The sequence below is a fragment of the Aquarana catesbeiana genome, linkage group LG02 (genome assembly GCF_042186555.1).
Source record: "Aquarana catesbeiana isolate 2022-GZ linkage group LG02, ASM4218655v1, whole genome shotgun sequence".
NCBI lineage: Eukaryota > Metazoa > Chordata > Amphibia > Anura > Ranidae > Aquarana > Aquarana catesbeiana.
The window spans coordinates 47,440,622-47,460,490 of NC_133325.1; the positions used below are offsets into that span (position 1 = coordinate 47,440,622).

The 19,869-nt window shown below is 45.8% G+C and overlaps 1 protein-coding gene across 2 annotated transcripts in view; it reads right to left on the reverse strand.

The window, feature by feature from the left end:
* The window catches only part of DLG2 (discs large MAGUK scaffold protein 2), a 2,047,541-nt gene that overhangs the window by 1,720,858 nt on the left and 306,814 nt on the right, over positions 1–19,869 (reverse strand). For both annotated transcript variants that reach the window (XM_073612834.1, XM_073612835.1), the window contains exon 4: positions 11,727–11,819. In XM_073612834.1, coding sequence (XP_073468935.1) covers positions 11,727–11,819 — 93 coding nt within the window. The remainder of the gene's footprint in view (positions 1–11,726; positions 11,820–19,869) is intronic.

The following is a 19,869-nucleotide window of genomic DNA, read 5'->3' on the forward strand; positions in this document are numbered from 1 at the left end:
TGGTGCTGCAAAATCAAATAGTGCTCACTGAATCACCATCAAAATAAACTTTGTAAAATAGGATTTCGCGCAAACACATAAAGTGAAAATAAATAATAACTGATAAATCACATGAATGGTGTGCAACTAATAAATAATAAAAAGTGTCCAATAGTGGTGAAAAGTGCAGGCTTCTAATTTCCAGTTGGACAATTTAGTGAAAGATCAGCTGGTTGATAAACTTCCATATATAATCAGTGGTGAGATACCTTCCTTCCCTTAAAAAAGGTCTCCCATTGCCCTTACCTTAAGGGGCTTAAGATAAAGCCTTAATGTAGATACAGGTGATGACCTGGGAGAAGTAGGAGGGTGTCCCCTGGTGGTGGTTCCTGGTGAGTGGATACTCTAGTCACTTCTGATCTGGAGCGATTCAGGATCATGGACTCCAATCGAACCAAGTAAGGAAAAAAAGAGAAGGAACACGAGGGCTTCCAATGGTGTAGTTCGTTAAAAAGATGGTTTTATTGCATCAAAAAAATAATAACTTTCCAAAACGGTGGGTAAAAAACATACACACTGTGGGTACAGTGTGCGGTGGTGACAGACAAAGATGGCGGCGGAACGCCGTCACCCGGTGCAAAACTTCCGGTTCACACTGATAGCGCTTCTGGGTTAGAGCAGTGTGTAGTGTCGTATGCGATGGCTAACGGGATCCTACGCGTTGCGTCACGTGACCTCGTGACTTCATCAGGGATGGCACCAGTCATTTCAGATCTTGTGTTTTAAACCCGTTTTTTGTTGGCTGTGTCAGAACTACTTCCCTCCCCATACAAGACAATGGAAATACAAGAGAAGCTTGAGGCTAGGTTCCCACTGTTGCGATGCCAGGCATTGCATGTAATTCGCACCGCATTACTGTGCACATCACATGCGATATCTGTGTGATGCAAATTCAGCCATACAAACTGTATGGCTGAAATCTCATCGCATCCGCCCCAAAATGGTGCAGGATGCTTTTTTTGGTCCGCACTGGAATCAGATTGTATGGGTGTGAACACCCATGCGATCCGATTCCTGTACTGTTCACAGTTCACACATCGATCTGCAAAACGATTTTGGGGTGTCAGTAACTTTACATTGATGTCAGTGGGAACCGCCTGAGAGTCAGGTGCGGTGCAGGAACCCCCACAGGAATTGCAGAGTTTCCCGCATCCAGGGCCGGTGCTACCACTAGGCAAACTAGGCAGCCGCCTAGGGCGCACTGCTGCCTAGGGCGCCCGGACACCGTTGTTCCTACTCTCTTCTCTCTGCAGCAAGCAACTAAGTCTCAGCATCAGCAGGCAGCTGCCGCTCCATTCGCACATAGTGTCAGAGGCGCAGCAGTGGTGGAGGACTGTGCCTGTGTCCTGACTCCCGAATAAATGGAAGAAAGCATTCATTGATGGGCTGCATTTGATGGGCGCTGGTGAGGCTGCATTTGATGGGCGCTGGTGAGGCTGCAATGATGGGCGCTGGTGAGGCTGCAATGATGGGCGCTGGTGAGGCTGCAATGATGGGGGCTGGTGAGGCTGCATTTGATGGGCGCTGGTGAGGCTGCATTTGATGGGCGCTGGTGAGGCTGCATTTGATGGGCGCTGGTGAGGCTGCATTTGATGGGCGCTGGGGAGGCTGTATTTGATGGGCGCTGGGGAGGCTGTATTTGATGGCGCTGGTGGCCTCTGGTGAGGCTGCATTTGATGGGCGCTTTATTAAAAAGGTGGGGTATACATGGGCAGAGCAAAGGGGGTGGAGCCAGGGGGGCAGCACAATTAGGTTTCGCCTAGGTTGTCAAAAATCCTCGCACCAGCCCTGCCCGCATCGCACCAGTGTGAACCGAGCCTTTAAGCAGGTCAAATGAAGGTCATATGCACTTATCAATAAACTGTGAATGATCCGAGGAGCATCTCAAATTGATCTAAAAGGAAGCAGAGTGCACTAAGGCTCCATTCACACTAATGTGTTTATTCATGCTTTTGCTTTTTGAAGAAACGCAGGATATTTAACATGAGTTCCTAAGGAACAAGTTCAAATTAATGCATTTTTGGAAATGATCAGGCACTTTTTAAAATGCAAAACCCTGCTTTTTTGGCTTTTTTGGTTCAATAGATTTTAATGGAGTACAGCGGTGGCTGATGTTTTTTTTTTTTTGGGGGGGGGGGGGGCGGCAAACAATTACCCTCCACCCGATGTCTGTGCCGGTTGGTCCAGCACTTACCCCATCTAGGCAACGGGCAGCAGGCATCGGGCAGCAGCTCCTGTGTCCTTTCCTTGATCGGCCATGCGTTTCCTCCCCTCCCCGCAGGCGTCCTTTCAGCCAATCGGATGACGGGTCTCAGACCCGCTTCCTGATTGGCCTGGAGGAGGATCAGTGTTACAATAGCGAATGTACATTCGCTATTGTAACACATCTGGGTGGGCCCCGAGGCCATTCTCTGTACCCCGAGCCCACCCTATTTTGAAGCCTATTAGAGCCTCTGGCTTCAAAAAAACACCAACCATATTGGAATTCATGCATACGGCGACCTGCAAGGGGCCGGACGCATAGATATGGGGGGGGCGGTGGCATGGATAGGAGGGCAGTGCCCGTGCGCCCTTAATGTACGGCGTCCCTGACGGAGATGCTGCACAAAAAGATGTCGTTTTTACCCCAATTTTGCCACAATTTGTGTTTTGCAATATATATGCCCAACAACAAATTTACCTAAAAAAAAGGCCATGAAAAACGCACATCGCAGAAAAACCTGCAAAAATCACTGCAAAAACGCTCAAAAGCAACATGCATAGGTATGAATGGAGCCTAAAAGCAAACTGCATTTTCCAATTGATACAATCCTAAAGCCTAAAAACACTGGCACTCAAAAAAAAAAAAAAAAAAAATCAACACAAGTGCCTGACTATGCCCACCTTTTCCGCTGGTCTCTATGGAAACAAGCAGAAAAGCTGAAATTACTATAAAAGGATACCGGAACAGGAAAAACGAAATCTGAGCATCTTAAAATATCTTGGGAAATTTTAGATAACTCCTTCACCTCTCTGTTTCAATGTTTTTTAATAAAGTTTTAAAGTACTAGAACAACAAAGTAGTCATTCTTCGAGCGCAAAGTTCCGCTATGCAGGCAGGAGGTGTAACAAAAGGCCACGCAGATAAGGTACAGATGATTAGTGCTACAAGTGTGCTCAGGTCACGGTATAGAACAAAATAACAAATGGAAATACCAAAATGGAGATGTAACGTGCAGATACTCTAAACCGGGAGTCACCAAACTTTCTAAGCAAGGGGCCGGCTTACTATCCTTTAGGGTTTAAGGGGGCCGGACTGTGGCCATTGGGAGTAGAAAATGCCCCAGCATCAGTGCCCCATCACTGGTTTCAATGGGAGGAATAGTGCCCCATTGATAGTGTCAGTAGAGGGAATGAATACAAGTGTGTAAGCACTTCCACCTTCTCACATCCCAGTAGGGGGAATGGTGCCCCATCACTGATGTCAGTTGGTGGAATAGTGCCCCAAGGGCCAGATAAAGGCAAGCAAAGGGCCACATCTGGCCCCCGGGCCGCAGTTTGGAGACCACTGCTCGAAACCGGCAAGTATATCCTGCATGGGCTAAATCAAGGCGTCCTCACAGATTAAAATATACAAATCAAATGGACGTGACCATTATTGTGCAATATGACCCATGTAGATCGATAAAGTGTCATGTCACCATCAGTGGAGAGAAGAGAGCAAAAGGAAAGAAGAAGAGAAGAGAAAGGACTATAATTCATTCGAACGCTAAGTCCGAACACCACAGCAATAGCTATTAAGAAGGTGGTTGAATGTAGTGTATCCATGGGTTACAAACCCTCTGAAACCTCAAAGAAATGTCTCCAAAATACTAACCATCTTCTCATTAAAGCAGAAGTAAACACATTGATTTAACAGTTTCCTGTGTCGGGAATGTAACTGTCACATTGGTTGTGCTCTACATCCAATGGCTGGTGTCATAACTGATCACATGTGCAGCACCATGGCAGATGAAGATTAAACAGAGGCCAAGATGACAGCTTCCTTGGGTGAAAACGATAGTAGGGTTTTCGTTCACCGTAAGCATTATTCATAAGAGCTTCTCTTTCATCACTGCTAAATCTACCACTGGATTCTTCCAAGCTGTCGCAATGGCATTTTTGGCCGCCAGGAACTTAAAGTAAATCAATGTTTGAGTATTTTGGGGACCCATTCAATGGGTTCATTTAATAAAGCAACCTTGGGATTTTTAATGATGTTTATCATGGTCGCTGAGTGAATCAAGGCATGGACGTTTAACCTTGGAACACATCCACCACATGTGATACATTGTTCCCACCTGCCCGCACCCCGGAAACAGAGTGAGGAGAAACCAGGAGGAGGAGGAATCATTCGAGGAGCAGTGTTCATTTTGGCGTCAAATCGATTTCGTTTTAGCCTGGGTTCACACTGTAGCGATGCGGGAACCAGTGCAATTCCAGCGCAGGTTCCCGCATCGCATCTCTCCTGCAGGCAGTTCACACTGCCCTCTGAGAACCGCTGCAGGTGTCAATAAAATGTTAATGACACTCCCAGATCGGTTCACAGATCCCAGTGCGAACTGTAGATTCGGATAGGAATCGGATTGCATGGGTGTTTTCAGATTCCAGTATGGGAAAAAAAGTCTCTGCACCTTTTTTGTGCAAATCCAATGTGAATTCATGCATACAAACTGTATGGCTGAACTCGCTTTGCACAGACCTCGCATGTGATCGGCAATGCAGTGCAGGTGCGAATCACATGCGATGTCTGTGTTCGCTACAGTGTGAACCCAGGCTCAGTCATAGTCTTTTGACTAAAATGGCATTTTAGTTTTAGTAATCTGCAATTGTTTTATTTGGTCGACTGAAATCTGCAGTACATTTTAATTGACTAAATTGTAATGCATTATTTAGGAATTCCTCTAGAATCTCAAACTTCATTATATACGCCTGAAGTAAAAAAAAATCTAATATCATGGTAATATTTATGGTATTAAAGTTTCAACAAACTACACAGACACTCTGGACAGTGGTGTGAGGAGGCCTGTAATGCACACATTGCTCTGGATGGTCAGGAGGCCTGTAATGCTGCACAGTGCTCTGGACAGTGGTCTAAGGAGGCCTGTAATGCACACAGTGCTCTGGACAGTGGTCTGAGGAGGCCTTTAATGCGCACAGTGGTCTGGGGAGGCCTGTAATGCACACAGTTCTCTGGATGGTCGGGAGGCCTGGAATGCTGCACAGTGCTCTGGACAGTGGTCTAAGGAGGCCTGTAATGCACACAGTGCTCTGAACAGTGGTGTGAGGAGGCCTCAAATGCACACAGTGCTCTGGACAGTGGTCTGAGGAGGCCTGTAATGCACGCAGTGCTATGGACAGTGGTCTGAAGAGGCCTGTAATGCACACAGTGCTCTGGACAGTGGTCTGAGGAGGCCTATAATGCACACAGTGCTCTGGACGGTCCTGAGGCCTGTAATGCACACAGAGCTCTGGAAAGTGGTCTGATGAGGCCTGTAATGCGCACAGTGCTCTGGACAGTGGTCTCAGGAGGCCTGTAATGCACACAGTGCTCTGGATGGTCGGGAGGCCTGGAATGCTGCACAGTGCTCTGGACAGTGGTCTAAGGAGGCCTGTAATGCACACAGTGCTCTGAACAGTGGTCTGAGGATGCCTGTAATGCACACAGTGCTCTGGACAGTGGTATGAGGAGGCCTGTAATGCACACAGTGCTCGGGACAGTGGTCAGATGAGGCCTGTAATGCGCACAGTGCTCTGGACAGTGGTCTGAGGAGGCCTGTAATGCACACAGTGCTCTGGATGGTCAGGAGGCCTGGAATGCTGCACAGTGCTCTGGACAGTGGTCTAAGGAGGCCTGTAATGCACACAGTGCTGTGAACAGTGGTCTGAGGAGGCCTGTAATGCACACAGTGCTCTGGACAGTGGTCTGAGGAGGCCTATAATGCACACAGTGCTCTGGACAGTCGGGAGGCCTCTAATGCACACAGTGGTCTGAGGAGGCCTGTAATGCACACAGTGGTCTGAGGAGGCCTGTAATGCACACAGTTCTCTGGATCAGTGTTTCTCAACTCCAGTCCTCAAGGCGCACCAACAGGTCATGTTTTCAGGATTTCCCTCAGATGAAATGGCTGTGGTTATTACTAAGGCAGTGAAACTGATCAAATCACCTGTGCAAAACAATGGAGAGCCTGAAAACATGACCTGTTGGGGTGCCTTGAGGACTGGAGTTGAGAAACACTGCTCTGGATGGTCGGGAGGCCTGTAATGCGCACAGTGCTATGGACAGTGGTCTGAAGAGGCCTGTAATGCACACAGTGCTCTGGACAGTAGTCTGAGGAGGCCTATAATGCACACAGTGCTCTGGACGGTCGGGAGGCCTGTAATGCACACAGTGCTCTGGAAAGTGGTCTGAGGATGCCTGTAATGCACACAGTGCTCTGCACAGTGGTCTGAGGAGGCCTGTAATGCACACAGTGCTTGGGACAGTGGTCTGAGGAAGCCTGTAATGCACACAGTGCTCTGAACAGTGGTCTGAGGAGGCCTGTAATGCACACAGTGCTTTGGACAGTGGTCTGAGGAGGCCTGTAATGCACACAGTGCTCTGGGCGGTTAGAAGGCCTGTAATGCACACAGTGCTCCGGACAGTGGTCTGAGGAGGCCTATAATGCACACAGTGCTCTGAACAGCAGTCTGAGGAGGCCTGTAATGCACACAGTGTTCTGGATAGTGGTCTGAGGAGGCCTGTAATGCGCACAGTGCTCTAGACAGTGGTCTGAGGAGGCCTGTAATGCGCACAGTGCTCTGAACAGTGGTCTGAGGAGGCCTGTAATGCACACAGTGCTCTGAACGCTCGAGAGGCCTGTAATGTTGCACAGTGCTCTGGACAGTGGTCTGAGGAGGCCTGTAATACTGCACAGTGCTAAGCACACCATACCACTAAGCACGCTATCGTCACTACCTTGCTTCCTGCGAGAGGAGACACTCACAGGCTTTACAGGCGGAGCTCCAAGGAAAACTAGAAGTGCACGTGGATAAACATCCCTGTAACGAACCTCTGCTCGCTCGATTCCACTCTCCCGACACTCCTCTGCGGCTATAGAATCAGATTGCAGATTGCAACATCTGATGGATCGGTCATCCGATGCTCCGGGACTAGAACTACAGCTATGTGCCGTTCTAATCCAGTTGTGTAGCTCAGAAAAAACACCAGGCAGGCTGTATGTAAGTTCAACCAGGAATCTCTCATTTATTGAAAGGAATACAGGCTCTTTTATACAATAAAAGAGGAGGTGCATACCTCCTGCTCATATTACTCTGAACATACACCTGTGACCAGAAACCTAATTAACATGGGCTAATTAACTAATCCCTTTAGACAGCCTAGATGAATCAGACATGACCTTTAGGCCAGACTGGCCGTCTTGTAGCTCAGAAAACCCAATCAACATTATCACAAATCAACACAGATTCTTCTTAACACAATAGCAGAGTTAATTAACACAAACAACAATGGGGATCTAATGACTCTTAGATCCCATACTAGACTTATTTACAATACACATTCTAGCAGGCAACAGACAGACAGGTGGCTGGAATTGACATCAGCATCTCCTAACAGTATTTGTCCCAGCATTATGAATCAGCCACTATTTCTAATATGGCAAATCCAGGGTCCCCAGAGTCTGTGTGTCCTGGGGGACCAGGACCCGAATCCACAGTAATACCACCTCAAGGGTCCTCAGGCATACAGCTCACAAAGAGCACCGTTCCCCCAAATGCCAGAGCCCACGATCGATTGGCAAGAGGCTAGCATTCAGTCCCCTCCAAAAGTCTCTCTCCCGGCTAGGTCTGTCACAGTCCCTCTCTCACATTGTAGTTGCATTTTGTTTGACAAAAATGGAATTCATTTTCAACATTGTTTTTGTCAATTGATGAAAATGTGGGGTGATTTTCGTTTCGTTTTCGTTGCTGGAAACAAGCCGCTGACAAAAATTATGAGGAAAATGTTTTTGTCTACGAAATTAAGTCGCCGGCAAACAACAATGCACATTTATGCTGCTTACCTCCACTCCTTCACCTTTTAATCTTTTGCTGAGTTGAAGTGCATTTTTATTGTGCCTCCAATAACAACTAATATACACTTGTTTCAGTGTCACCTGCACATGATTGCTCTGGAATAGCTTCCTAGGGATCATTTATACATGTACTTTCACATCTGAAATACTCTTCAGAGGGCATTTGAGAGGCAGCAAGGAGGCATTATATCACATGGCATGAGGTTGCAAGGAACCCCATTTAGTTGAATGGGTTGTGCTTGTAGGCCGGTACTGGCCACTGTACGGGAACAGCAGTGACCTGTATAGAAGGCCTTAAAGCAGGGGTGTCCAACCTACGGCCAAAGGGCCACATGAGGCCCTAGAACACAGTAAATGCAGCCCAACACAAAATCTTATACTTACCTAAAAATGTAGATTTTGTAAAAATATGTTACACTTAGCGAACACATGCAGCCGAAGAAAAAATTGACTATGGGGGAGTTATTTACGAAAGGCAAATCCACTTTGCACTGCAAGTGCACTTGAAAGTGCACTGAAAGTGCACTTTCAAGTGCAGTCGCTCTAAATCTAAGGGGTAGATCTGAAATGAGTGGAAGCTCTGTTGATTTTATAATCCAATCATGTGCAAGCTAAAATGCTGTTTTTATTTTCTTTGCATGTCCCCCTCGGATCTACAGCGACTTTACTTCCAAGTGCACTTGCAGTGCAAAATGGATTTTCCTTTAGTAAATAACCCCCAATGTCTCTTTACTGGACTTTCATAAGTTTTATCTTTCCAAAGAAAACGATCCAACTATTCACAATCACGCCTTGTTCATGTCATCAGTTTTCAGCAGCACCTATATTTGTGAGCGACTATTTTCACGGATGAAGCACACAAAGGGCAAAATGAAAACCAAAATATCTGATGAGCATCTTGAGAATTCTTTGAGAATTGCTACATCCATCCAACCAGATATTGATGTGTTAGTTTATCAAAAACACACTAGTTTTATTTTTAGCGTTTTATAGTTTTATCGTTAACCTGTGATCTGCCCGTCTTTTTCTGCTTGCCTTATTGTTAGTGTATTGTATGTGCTGCCTAAGACAATTCCTCTTCTTCCAATATGGCCCAGGAAGTTCAAAAGTTTGGACACCCCGTCTTAAAAAGACAGCTTTGGACCATGCCTGAGCTGCCTGAGAAATGTGTGTCAGCATGGCCACTTGATGTCTATGCCAGGGGCATGTGTGACAGGGTGACAACACAGGATCAAACAAGCAAACTGGGGGCCCTGGGTGACTTTACTGACCAATAATGGTTATCACCTATTTGGCTAATGACGTCATCCAGCATTCCCAGATGGTTTGTTTACAAACAGCAACCAGCCTGGATCTGTTATTTTTCAGTTATAATGCAGCAGGGTAAGATCGTTGGGTGGTGGGGAAATATTTTTGAGGCAGCTGGGCAACATCATTGGACAGAGGGTCATCGTGATAGATGCTGCAACTACATTACTGGATGACCTGATTGACAATGGATTGACATTGAGAATGGATTTACATTGCAGAACATTATTTACATTTTCTTGAAATAAACATTTTAAATAAAGAACTGGGAAGCAAAATAAGGGTCAGTGCCCATCTGCAGCCTCACAAGTGCCATGAATGCAGTCCCACCATTGCCATAAATGCAGCACCCCCATTTTCATCAGTGCAGCACCCCTATTTCCAGGAATGCAGCACCCCATTGCACCATTGCCAGGGATGCAGCACCCGCCATTGCCAGGAATGCAGCACCCGCCATTGCCAGGAATGCAGCACCCGCCATTGCCAGGAATGCAGCACCCGCCATTGACAAGAATGCAGCACCCAACATTGCCAGGAATGCAGCACCCTCATTGCCAAGAATGCAGACTAACTATTGCCATCAGTGCAGCCTGATTGATGCCCATCCATCTGCAGCCTTGGAAGGGACAGGGAGGGGGGCGGGAGGAGCGCCAAAAGAATACATACAGGAAAAACTCCTGTTTTCTCGGTGGCCTCTTTAATAGAAAGTTCCGCCTCCTGTGATGGACAGAACAGTCATCCAATGGCAGCGCAGGAGACGGGACTTCCTATTACAGAGGCTGCTGTGTAAACAGGAAATACTCCTGTGTGTACGGCACTCATCCCGCCTCCTACCTGTCCCCTCCAAGGCAGCCAGCATATATATATTTTGTGGCCCCGGCACTGGGAGATCGTTGGGGCCACAAAAGATATATATGTCCAAATAACCAGACGGGCCGTTCAAAACCAGAACGCGGGCTGCGACTGGACCGCGGGCCTGGACTTTGGACATGCCTGGCCTAAGCACTCCTGTTATGTAGCCTCATAGCTGTATTTCTGCAGTGTGAGATCATCTAAGGTGCTGCTCCCCTAATCTCATGGGATTTAGAGTGAGATTTGGTAATGTTACTAAGGTGCTTGCTACTGTTCTCCTTGCTGGAGAGGAAGCTGTACCTGGGGACCTGCAGTGCAAGAATCTCCCTGCTACTGCTTCATTCATTCTGTAGATTATATTATGTTTAAATTAGTATATTATAATTGAATTATTATTTGTTGTACAACTTTATAGTGATGAGACTCAGAGTAGGTTATTATTAATTATGGAGAAGGGGTGGGAATAAATAAGTTTGTATTTCTTCCCACTCCTTTTCTGATATGTAAACTAAATTATTTTTTATTGGTTTTTTGTATTCTCTTACAACTAGTTTTGTTGTGTTTGTCTACTACTGAATGATTACTTCTTTTATTTTTATGTGATTTTTTTGTTTTTTTTTACATATTCAAAATAAACTAAAACTAACTAAGATTTGTGCTTCCTCCACCTTTCCTGCTGCTTCTTGATCATCACCCCTCCAGTCATCAGATCACCAGTCATCAAGGGGCAACTCAGACACGAGGAAGCAAAGCCCAATTCCTTTACCAGGATCAGTAATGGGGAAAGGATCAGCTGCAGCGAGCAGTGGCGTCACTAGGGTTGGTGTCACCTTCTGCGATGCAGCCCCCCCCCCCCCCCCCCCCCATCGGGCTCTCTCATATCTAAACTGCCAAAATCGGGGCTTTCTCCTGTCTAGCCTTCCACACCGCACCCCAACACCCCCATAGCAATGCCACTGGCAGGGAGACTGCAGGCAAAACTGATCACTAGTCTAGGCTAGACTAGGTTCTCCTTAGGCAATGCATTTTTGTTATAACTGCTGTGAATCTTGATAGATTGCCTTACCCTAAGATTCTAGTGTATTTTTGAACTGTAGATTTGTGTCAAAACCTGGACCTTGCAGCTGAAGATTTCTGGATTGGGAAGAGAAGCTCAAAGCACTTCATTACACTCAGCTCACCCGGCCCGCAGATTTTTCAATCCCAAGGCTCTTCTTTAACTCACTAAACATGCTAAAACATTAATTATTGAAAAAGCGATGCCTAGGTACATCTCCCTCCCTGCTACTTCCACCATTATACATAATTGCTACAAAGTAAAAGGTTAACTTTAAAAGCACCAAAAGGAAAATAGGAAACACACAAAAACATTGGCACAAAGGTCCTCAGGTGATCCCATAAGCAGCTCGCTAGGAATAAAAGCTTTTACAGTACCGGTCTCTTTGCAGCAGTGGAGTCAGATGCATTATTCTCTGTATTTGGATCTTCACTCGTTGTGTATTCATTGGAGCCATTGAGAGCTTCCAGCTAAAAAGAGAACAGAAATAATAAAAATGAATATGAATAAAATAAATCAGTCCTGTTTGCATTCAAACGAAAAGAAAAACATATCCCCCATGTCTTGTCAGAACAGAAACCTTAGTGTGTGCTTGGATGTGTAACAGTGGGGTAGATTTACTAAAGGTAAATCCACTGTGCACTACAAGTGCACTTAGAAGTGCAGTCGCTGTAGATCTGAGGGGAAGATCTGAAATGAGGGGAAGCTCTGCTGATTTTATCATCTAATCATGTGCAAGCAAAAATGCTGTTTTTTATTTTCCTTGCATGTCCCCCTCCGTTCTACAGTGACTGCACTTCCAAGTACAATTGCAGTGCACTTGGAAGTGCACAGTGGATTTGCCTTTAGTAAATAACCCCCATGATGTACAACATGGGAATGCTAATGCAGAAGGTGAGCAGGGACCGGAAAGAGAGGACTGAGGTTACAACTGAGTGGGGGATCAGCAGAGTGGGGGATTACTACTGAGTGGGGGATCAGCAGAGTGGGGGATTACTACTGGGTGGGGGATTAGCAGAGTGGGGGATTACTACTGGGTGGGGGATCAGCAGAGTGGGGGATTACTACTGAATGGGGGATCAGCAGAGTGGGGGATTACTACTGGGTGGGGGATTAGCAGAGTGGGGGATTACTACTGAGTGGGGGATCAGCAGAGCGGGGGATTACTACTGAGTGGGGGATCAGCAGAGTGGGGGGTTACTACTGAGTGGGGGGATCAGCAGAGCGGGGGATTACTACTGAGTGGGGGATCAGCAGAGCGGGGTATTACTACTGGGTGGGGGATCAGCAGAGTGGGGGATTACTACTGAGTGGGGAATCAGCAGAGTGGGGGATTACTACCGAGTGGCGGATCAGCAAAGCACGGGTTACTACTGAGCGTGGGGACCAGCAGCGCCGGGGATCAGCAGAGCGGGGGTTACTACTGAGTGTGGGGACTAGCAGAGCAGGGGGCACAGCTGAGGATACCACTGAGCAGTGGTGGCTGGTGGTATATTTGGGTGGGGAGGGGCAGCAAACAATGCACCCACAGCCCCCCCTGGTCATTCGGGTCAGGTCACCAGCACCACCTGGTCGGTCGATGAGCCCCGCACTTACTCCTAGGCAGTGTTTTCCCCCCCGGGTGGCAGCTTTGTCCCCTGTCATCCCCTTTGGCAGCCTCCACGTCTTCTCCCTCCTCCTCTCGCCTCGTCATGGTCCAATAGGATCGCTTGTCATTTTGGCCAATCGGGAAACGGGTCTCACGACCTGCTTCCTGAGTGACTGGGAAGAATTCAGTGTTAAAATATTGAATATTAATTCGCTATTGTCACACAACTGGGTGGGCTTGGGACTCAGTGCCTGCTTCCCAAGTCTACCCTTTTTTGAAGCTTCAAAAAAAAAGAAACCACCCCAAACCCCCCCCCCCCCCATTGGAATTCATGCATCTAGTGCCCCGAATGTAGATTAGGGGGCGGAAAGAATGAATAGGGGGGCGCCCTGCTACTGCTAATGGACAGGCCGCCCCTGCTACTGAGCAGGGGATCTGCTGCACGAGGGTCCTAACAAGCTGGAGAACTGCTGAGCGAGGGTTCCAATGCTGAACAGGGGCACTAAGGAGCTGGGTATCTGATGAGTGGGGGCACTACTGGGCCGGGGTTCTACTGGGCCTCAGCACCCACACAGGACATCTGCCAAGCTTCATTAAAGCTTCAAAAAAGCATCACAGAAGCATCAAAAACACATCAAAAAAAGCATGTTGAAGCAGTAGGCGCTTTAATGTGTGTTGAAGTTGAAGCAAGTGCAAATGAGCCCTTAAAGTCTAATGCAGTGTTTCTCACCAAAAAGATCTAAAAAAATTTACAGCACACCTGAAAAGATTTAAAATTTTTGTTCATTTCATTTTTTTATTTATTGTGAAGGATGTGCCTGCTTTCGAGAGCAAATCAAATTGAAGCGATTGTAATCTTCTTTGTACTTTCACTTGCTTCTTTGCTTTTCATTTAACAGTTTCTCTTTTAGAATTCCAGACTTGATTAATTTTTTTGTCCATCGCTAAACAATGAGCAAGCTTTATAAGCATCAAAGTTGGAATGGAACAGTCTCTATTTTTATAGTAGATCTCGTACAAGTCTTGCGTTACGAAAGGAACCAATGAATGACAGACCGACAGAGATTGCGTTTTTATATATGTTACTTTTTTTACTTTTGCAACATTGATTTACCATTACATTATTTGATATGTTCAAGGTTTCAAAATGCTAGAAATTTTTAATATTTCTCAAAACTCCCAGGGCACACCTGCAAATCTCACATGAGACACAGTTTGAGAAGCACTGATCTAAAGGGAGTCCCGGGGGAAAAGAACAAAAGGGGATGGACGGAGGGACGGCATGACAGGGCTGGACATAGTTCAGGCAGGGGTTAAGGAAAAGAGTTGCCCCCTTTAAGAAAAAGGATGTGGTATGGACCTGGGAGGCACTCAGAGGAAGTAAGTGGAGGAGAAGAGAGGGAAGTGACGTCAGTCGAGAGCGGAGGAGAAAGAGAATCCCACCCACCCTCCCGAGTTTTGGCGTATTCAGGGGGGCTGTCAGGACAGCCCAGCAGTGGTGGGTCTTTGGAGGAAGAGAAGATGGCTGGTATATATATATATAACATGGTTGGGACCTATCTGTGGTATGGGGTTCTCAGGTACCTTCCAGTTAACGAGGGGTTAACTAGGAAGGGGTAAAAATGTAGGTCACTGCGAAGGTTGAGTACTGTCTCTGAGTCGGTGGCTTGCGACTTGAGGCCTAAAGTTTAAAAGAAGTTGGTGGCAGTGACCAAGTTGTGTGTCGTTGCCCTCGAAGACCCCCAAAGTATATAGAGAAGTTGGTTGATGGTTATTTAAAATGTTATTTATTTAAATTACGTTAATTGTTAATAAAAAAGCCATAAGGCCATTTTGCTCCAAAAAACCTTGTCACGTCATTTGTGGAGGAAGTGGAGGGGTTTGGAGATTATGTTATAACAGGTTGGGAAAAAGAGACTGTAGGTTATGTCCTTCATATGTCATGGATATGTAAACGGCTTGAATTAGGTCAGATGCACATTAGAAGGAGGTCAACTGCACCTGTCAATGAATTCTACATCATCTCAAACTTGTCCCAAATGTTGTCCGTCGACACAGGCCATAATAACCACATAGTAAGAGCCAGGAAAACGAAAAGGCCTGTATCTTGGCATCCCTCCAGGCATGCAGTACCTCCCCAAAGTCAAAAGACCCACTGCAAAAAACCTATAGTTAGTTCTGGACAGGGCTGCTGTTAGAAATCACGGGGCCCCATACAGCCTACCTGACAGGGCCCCTGGTCGAATGTGACTGGGGACATAGAATTATCAGTCCCTTTCTCTACAGCCTTAGCTGCACAAATAAATGAATAGGAAGCACTCTGAGGCGTCCTGCTCATTCACAAACTGAAGCATAGTAAATACAGTTGAATGGACACAGGAGCGATTGGTATCGATCACTCACTGTGTTCGTTCAGGAAAGGAAGAGGCCAGTAAATGACATCCCCCTGTGTGCCGATGGGAGAGGGGGGAGGCCCGGCAGCGCTGTCGGGGAAAGGGGCACACAGGGGGGCCTGGACAGCAGATGGAAGGGAGGCATGTGCTAGAACCAATCCCCTTGCAGTGCAGCTGGAGGGAGGGAGAGGAGAAGCTGGCAGTGCTGCAGGGGGAGACAGAAGAGGATCAGTTTCTGCAATAAGACAGTACAGCCGGCCCTCCTGGTCAGCAGGTGCCTGTGCCCCGCCCCCCCCCCCCCCCCCGAACTGATGGGGCCCAGTACAGGAGGGCCATTTGTACTGCTTTATCAATGGACCTGGTTCTGGAGCAACCTGAACTTTTAAATTAAGTTCTGGAAAAAAGCATCAAGACAATGGTGCAAGCTGGCAACATGGTTTCCTGGAGAATTTTGTGCCTCTGAGTTGCTGTGGTTGCAGTAAAATCTGGATTTTCAGCAGTTTAAAAAAAAAATCATAAATTAGTAGGGAGTTGACATTTTAAAATAAAATTAAAAACACCTGTCATATATCATTTTTTAGTAGAGTTTTCCTTTACAAATCTAACAAGCTCCTCAAGACAGTGGAGGCTCGGTTTCCTCTTGTCACCATAGTAACAACAATGGGAAAACTCTGGCAATTAGACAATTTGGAAGCTGACAACTCCAGAACAAATTATTTGTTTCTGCCTTGTTATTATAGAGAACCCCATAGAGGAGAAGAATTGATCGGAGAGATCTCATGTGATTGGCCTCATATGAATTTCTCTTCCGATTCAATTTTTTTCACCTTCAAAGGTGGTGACATCATTAGGTGAGCTAAAGTGGTATTTCTCTGACTATGTGTCATCTTCATTATGGATAAGTAGATGAATAGAATTTTAATACAAAAAAAATTTTCCTAGTACAGATTCATCTCAGGATTGAGGTGTTTATTGCTGGCTGCGGAAGGTTTATATGGGCCCCTGTAGAGCATTTTCAGAATGGTCAGCTCAGCAATTAGACATGTGCAATTCATTTCATTTTGATGTTTTTCTGACGAAAAATTGTACTGTACGGAGATTCAGATGTATTGAATAAATTGAATGGCAACGAAAAAAAAAAAAGTTATAACAACAATAACGTATGCATTCGTTCATTTGTTTCATTTAGATGATGTCACATTTTCGAATTTGTTGGATAACATAAAGAATGATTCGATTTTATTGTGAATAGATGGTTATTATAGAGGTTGTAAACCCTAAAAAAAAAAAAAATAAAATAAAATAAAATAAAAACCTGTAAGACAAAGGCATAATGAGCTAATATGCATTGCATACTAGCTCATTATGAAATACTTACCATAGAAACTAAGCTGTTGCAGTGGCACCCGCACACCACTGAGACCGCTGACATGTTCTTCGGAGTTGCTCCGGGGTTCACGGGCTCCGGCGCTGTGATTGGCAGGAGCCGCGATGACGTCACTCCTGCGCATGCGCGCAGATGCCATCGGTCACGGCACAGGGCCCTAAAGAAACGGTATGATCGGCCTTTCCTTCAGAGCGCATGCGCCGATGATGTAGGCGGTGGCGTATATAGTGAATATTTCCTAAACAGTGCAAGTTTAGGAGATATTTACAGTACCTACAGGTAAGCCTTATTTTATTTTTTTTCAATAGTTTTTATTGAGGTGTTCAAGATACAATATATGATCAACAGTAAAAAGGCCTGAAAGGTTACAGGCATGTTGTTCCATAAGAAGCACAAAATACAGATAAAGAAAATAGTCTAGGACATTTTATACTGTAAGTTAAGGTATAAAGGCCTGAGAGGTCACCTCTCAACTAGATAGGGGGAGAGGGAAAGGTGGGGGGGGGGGGGTGAGAGACGAAAAAGAGGGAGGAGATGAGGATAGGGACAATGCAAAAACTTTTAGTCAAGATTACTGAACAAAGGATAATATTTACATAGGGATGTTCGTCATCAAATCTTAATCGTGCACTTGGGATTACACAACCATATAGAGTTTTAGACCATTGTTTGAGGAATTTTGAAGTTGTTAGGTTCGTGATGGATAGGAGGCGTTCCGTTTCACACTGGTGGTTGAGGGTATTCACAGTATCACTAATGGAAGGAGGATCTACTGTATTTCAACGTTTAGTGATAGAGAGTTTGGCCGCTAAGAAGAGATGTATGATAACTACTCTAGCTTTCGGTGGAAATTTGTCCGTACCAATGTGGAGTATTGCTAGAGCAGGGTCAGGAGCTATGGGTTCTCCTAGAATCTCTGAAGCTATAGTAAAATTTTTATTCCAGAATGATCTAAGAGATTTACACAGCCAGCGGGTATGGTATAGGGAACCAATTTCTCTGCAGTTCCTCCAACAATCGGCTTTCTGAGTCAAGTAGATTTTGGATATTTTATATGGGGTAAGGTACCACCTATGGGCGGTCTTTTGATGCATTTCCCAATGTTGGGTACAGTGGAAGGAGGAGTAGGATAGTGAGAAGGCCTTTTGTCAGCTAACTTCTGAAAAGGAAGAACCTAAGTCATCCTCCCATGTGTACATAGCGGTGGTTTTGGTAAAAAGAGCATTGCTATTCAGGAATTCATAGAATAGGGAAATTCCTCTGATTTTGCATGTGGGGTCATGGAGGAAACGGTACATGGTGATAGACATGTCTATTTGCAAAGGCAGTGGGTGTTTCCACACCCACAGCACATCTGGTATTGCCCTGTTGTCTAGAAGTATGTGTAGCAGTACAAAGTGGTATATTCAGGGTTGCTACAATTTTGTGTAATATTCAATCCTGTCTAGCAAGATCGCCTCCAATTTGGCATTGATCATAGCCTTAGCAATTCTGTTTTTAGTTTCCACAATGTTGAGAGAGCTAGCTTTTCAGGCTTTCACAATGGTCTGATCAGCCCAAAAGCATTGTACTGCAGGGCAGGTCCACCAAGTAGGACATTAGTTTAAGGGTTTATTGGCCGGTAACTTGGGTAGGGCTGTTGCATTTATTTTCAGGTGAAACTTGGTGGAACTCAGTTCCACCATCTCTGGCTCAGACCCTTTGGTGCCTGCTCACCACAATCACTTGTAAACACAGAAGTCCGCACTCAGCACTCTGTGTGCAACCCTCATGAACTCTACACTCTGAATGTAATGCAATCCCATAGCTCCCAAATGTCCCTGATTTGGAATGACTGTCCCTGATTTGGAGCAATGTCCCTCTGTCCCTCTTTCCCTCTCATGTGTCCCTCATTTTGGTCTGATCCATATAGTTGTATATAAAATGCACTTTTTTGCTTTCAAAAAGTGTTTCCCAGTGCTAAATCTTTCATCCAAATTCTAAATGGCTGCATTTGTACATTTTAAAAGCCAAAATAAAGGAATAGTAGTGGTAACAAAAAAGTCCTTGTGGATTTAATTAACTTTTTTTTGTTAATTCTCCTTTAAGGGGGTGTAGCAAGGGGCGTGTCCTATGCCTACATACTTTGTTAGTAGGTGTCCCTCATTCCCATCTCAAAATGTTGGGAAGTATGCAATCCTGGTATTGAATGCACCTTAAAGACATTCCTACTGTTTGTGAAATCTGACCACACCCACTATTTGATTTGGAGGGTGTGTGTGGGGAGAGGGGTTTTGGTGGGGGTCGTGGTTGAGTTCCAGCACCTATTGTTTGAGAAAAAAAGCCCTGGCCAGCAGTATCTGTATGCCATTGTGTTTGTCTTTCTCAATGTGTTACTTGACTTTGGTACCACTCTGTTAACCTCAATCCCTCATGCTGGCCTAGTGTGTTCACCTGACCAGTTATTAACCACTTTAAGACCGCCCCCACGCATTATATACTGTGGTAGGGTGGCCCTCCTGCGCAAAATCACATACTTGTACATGAGTTTGTGCACAGGGTCTGGGGCACGCACGCCGCTGGCAACCCACTGCTGCTGTGATTGGACACAACAGGAGCCAATCAGCATGTCCGGTGGACATGATGTCCGCTGGTACTCGCTAACCGTTCTGAGGAGAGGCAGAATGGTAGTCTGCCTATGTAAACAATGTACATATTTTCTAGCACACCAGGAATCTTCAGTTATCTTCCAAGGGTTTTTATTGTAGATAGATCACATCACAAAGACAAGTGCAACATTTCGGAGCCACGCAGGACCCCTTCGTCAGGCATGTGTTGATGTAAACAAATCAGATTACCGTTCTGCTAGAGGGTAAATGGAGATCTTGTTTTTCTGCTAAGCAGAAACACGGATCTCTTTTTTTCCCCAGTCAAAGTATCCCCCCCACAGTTAGAAAGCACCCCCTGGGGATACACTTAAACTGGTTGTAAACCCTCTGGGACCACTTTAACCTACAGGTAAGCCTAGATTAAGGCTTACCTGTAGGTGCAACAAATATCTCCTAAGCCTACATGGTTTAGGAGATATTTGCAAAAGACTGGCACCGATGTCTTACGGCGCATGCGCCGTAGACATCGGCGCGCAGGCGCACTGATACAAATTCCATAAACAT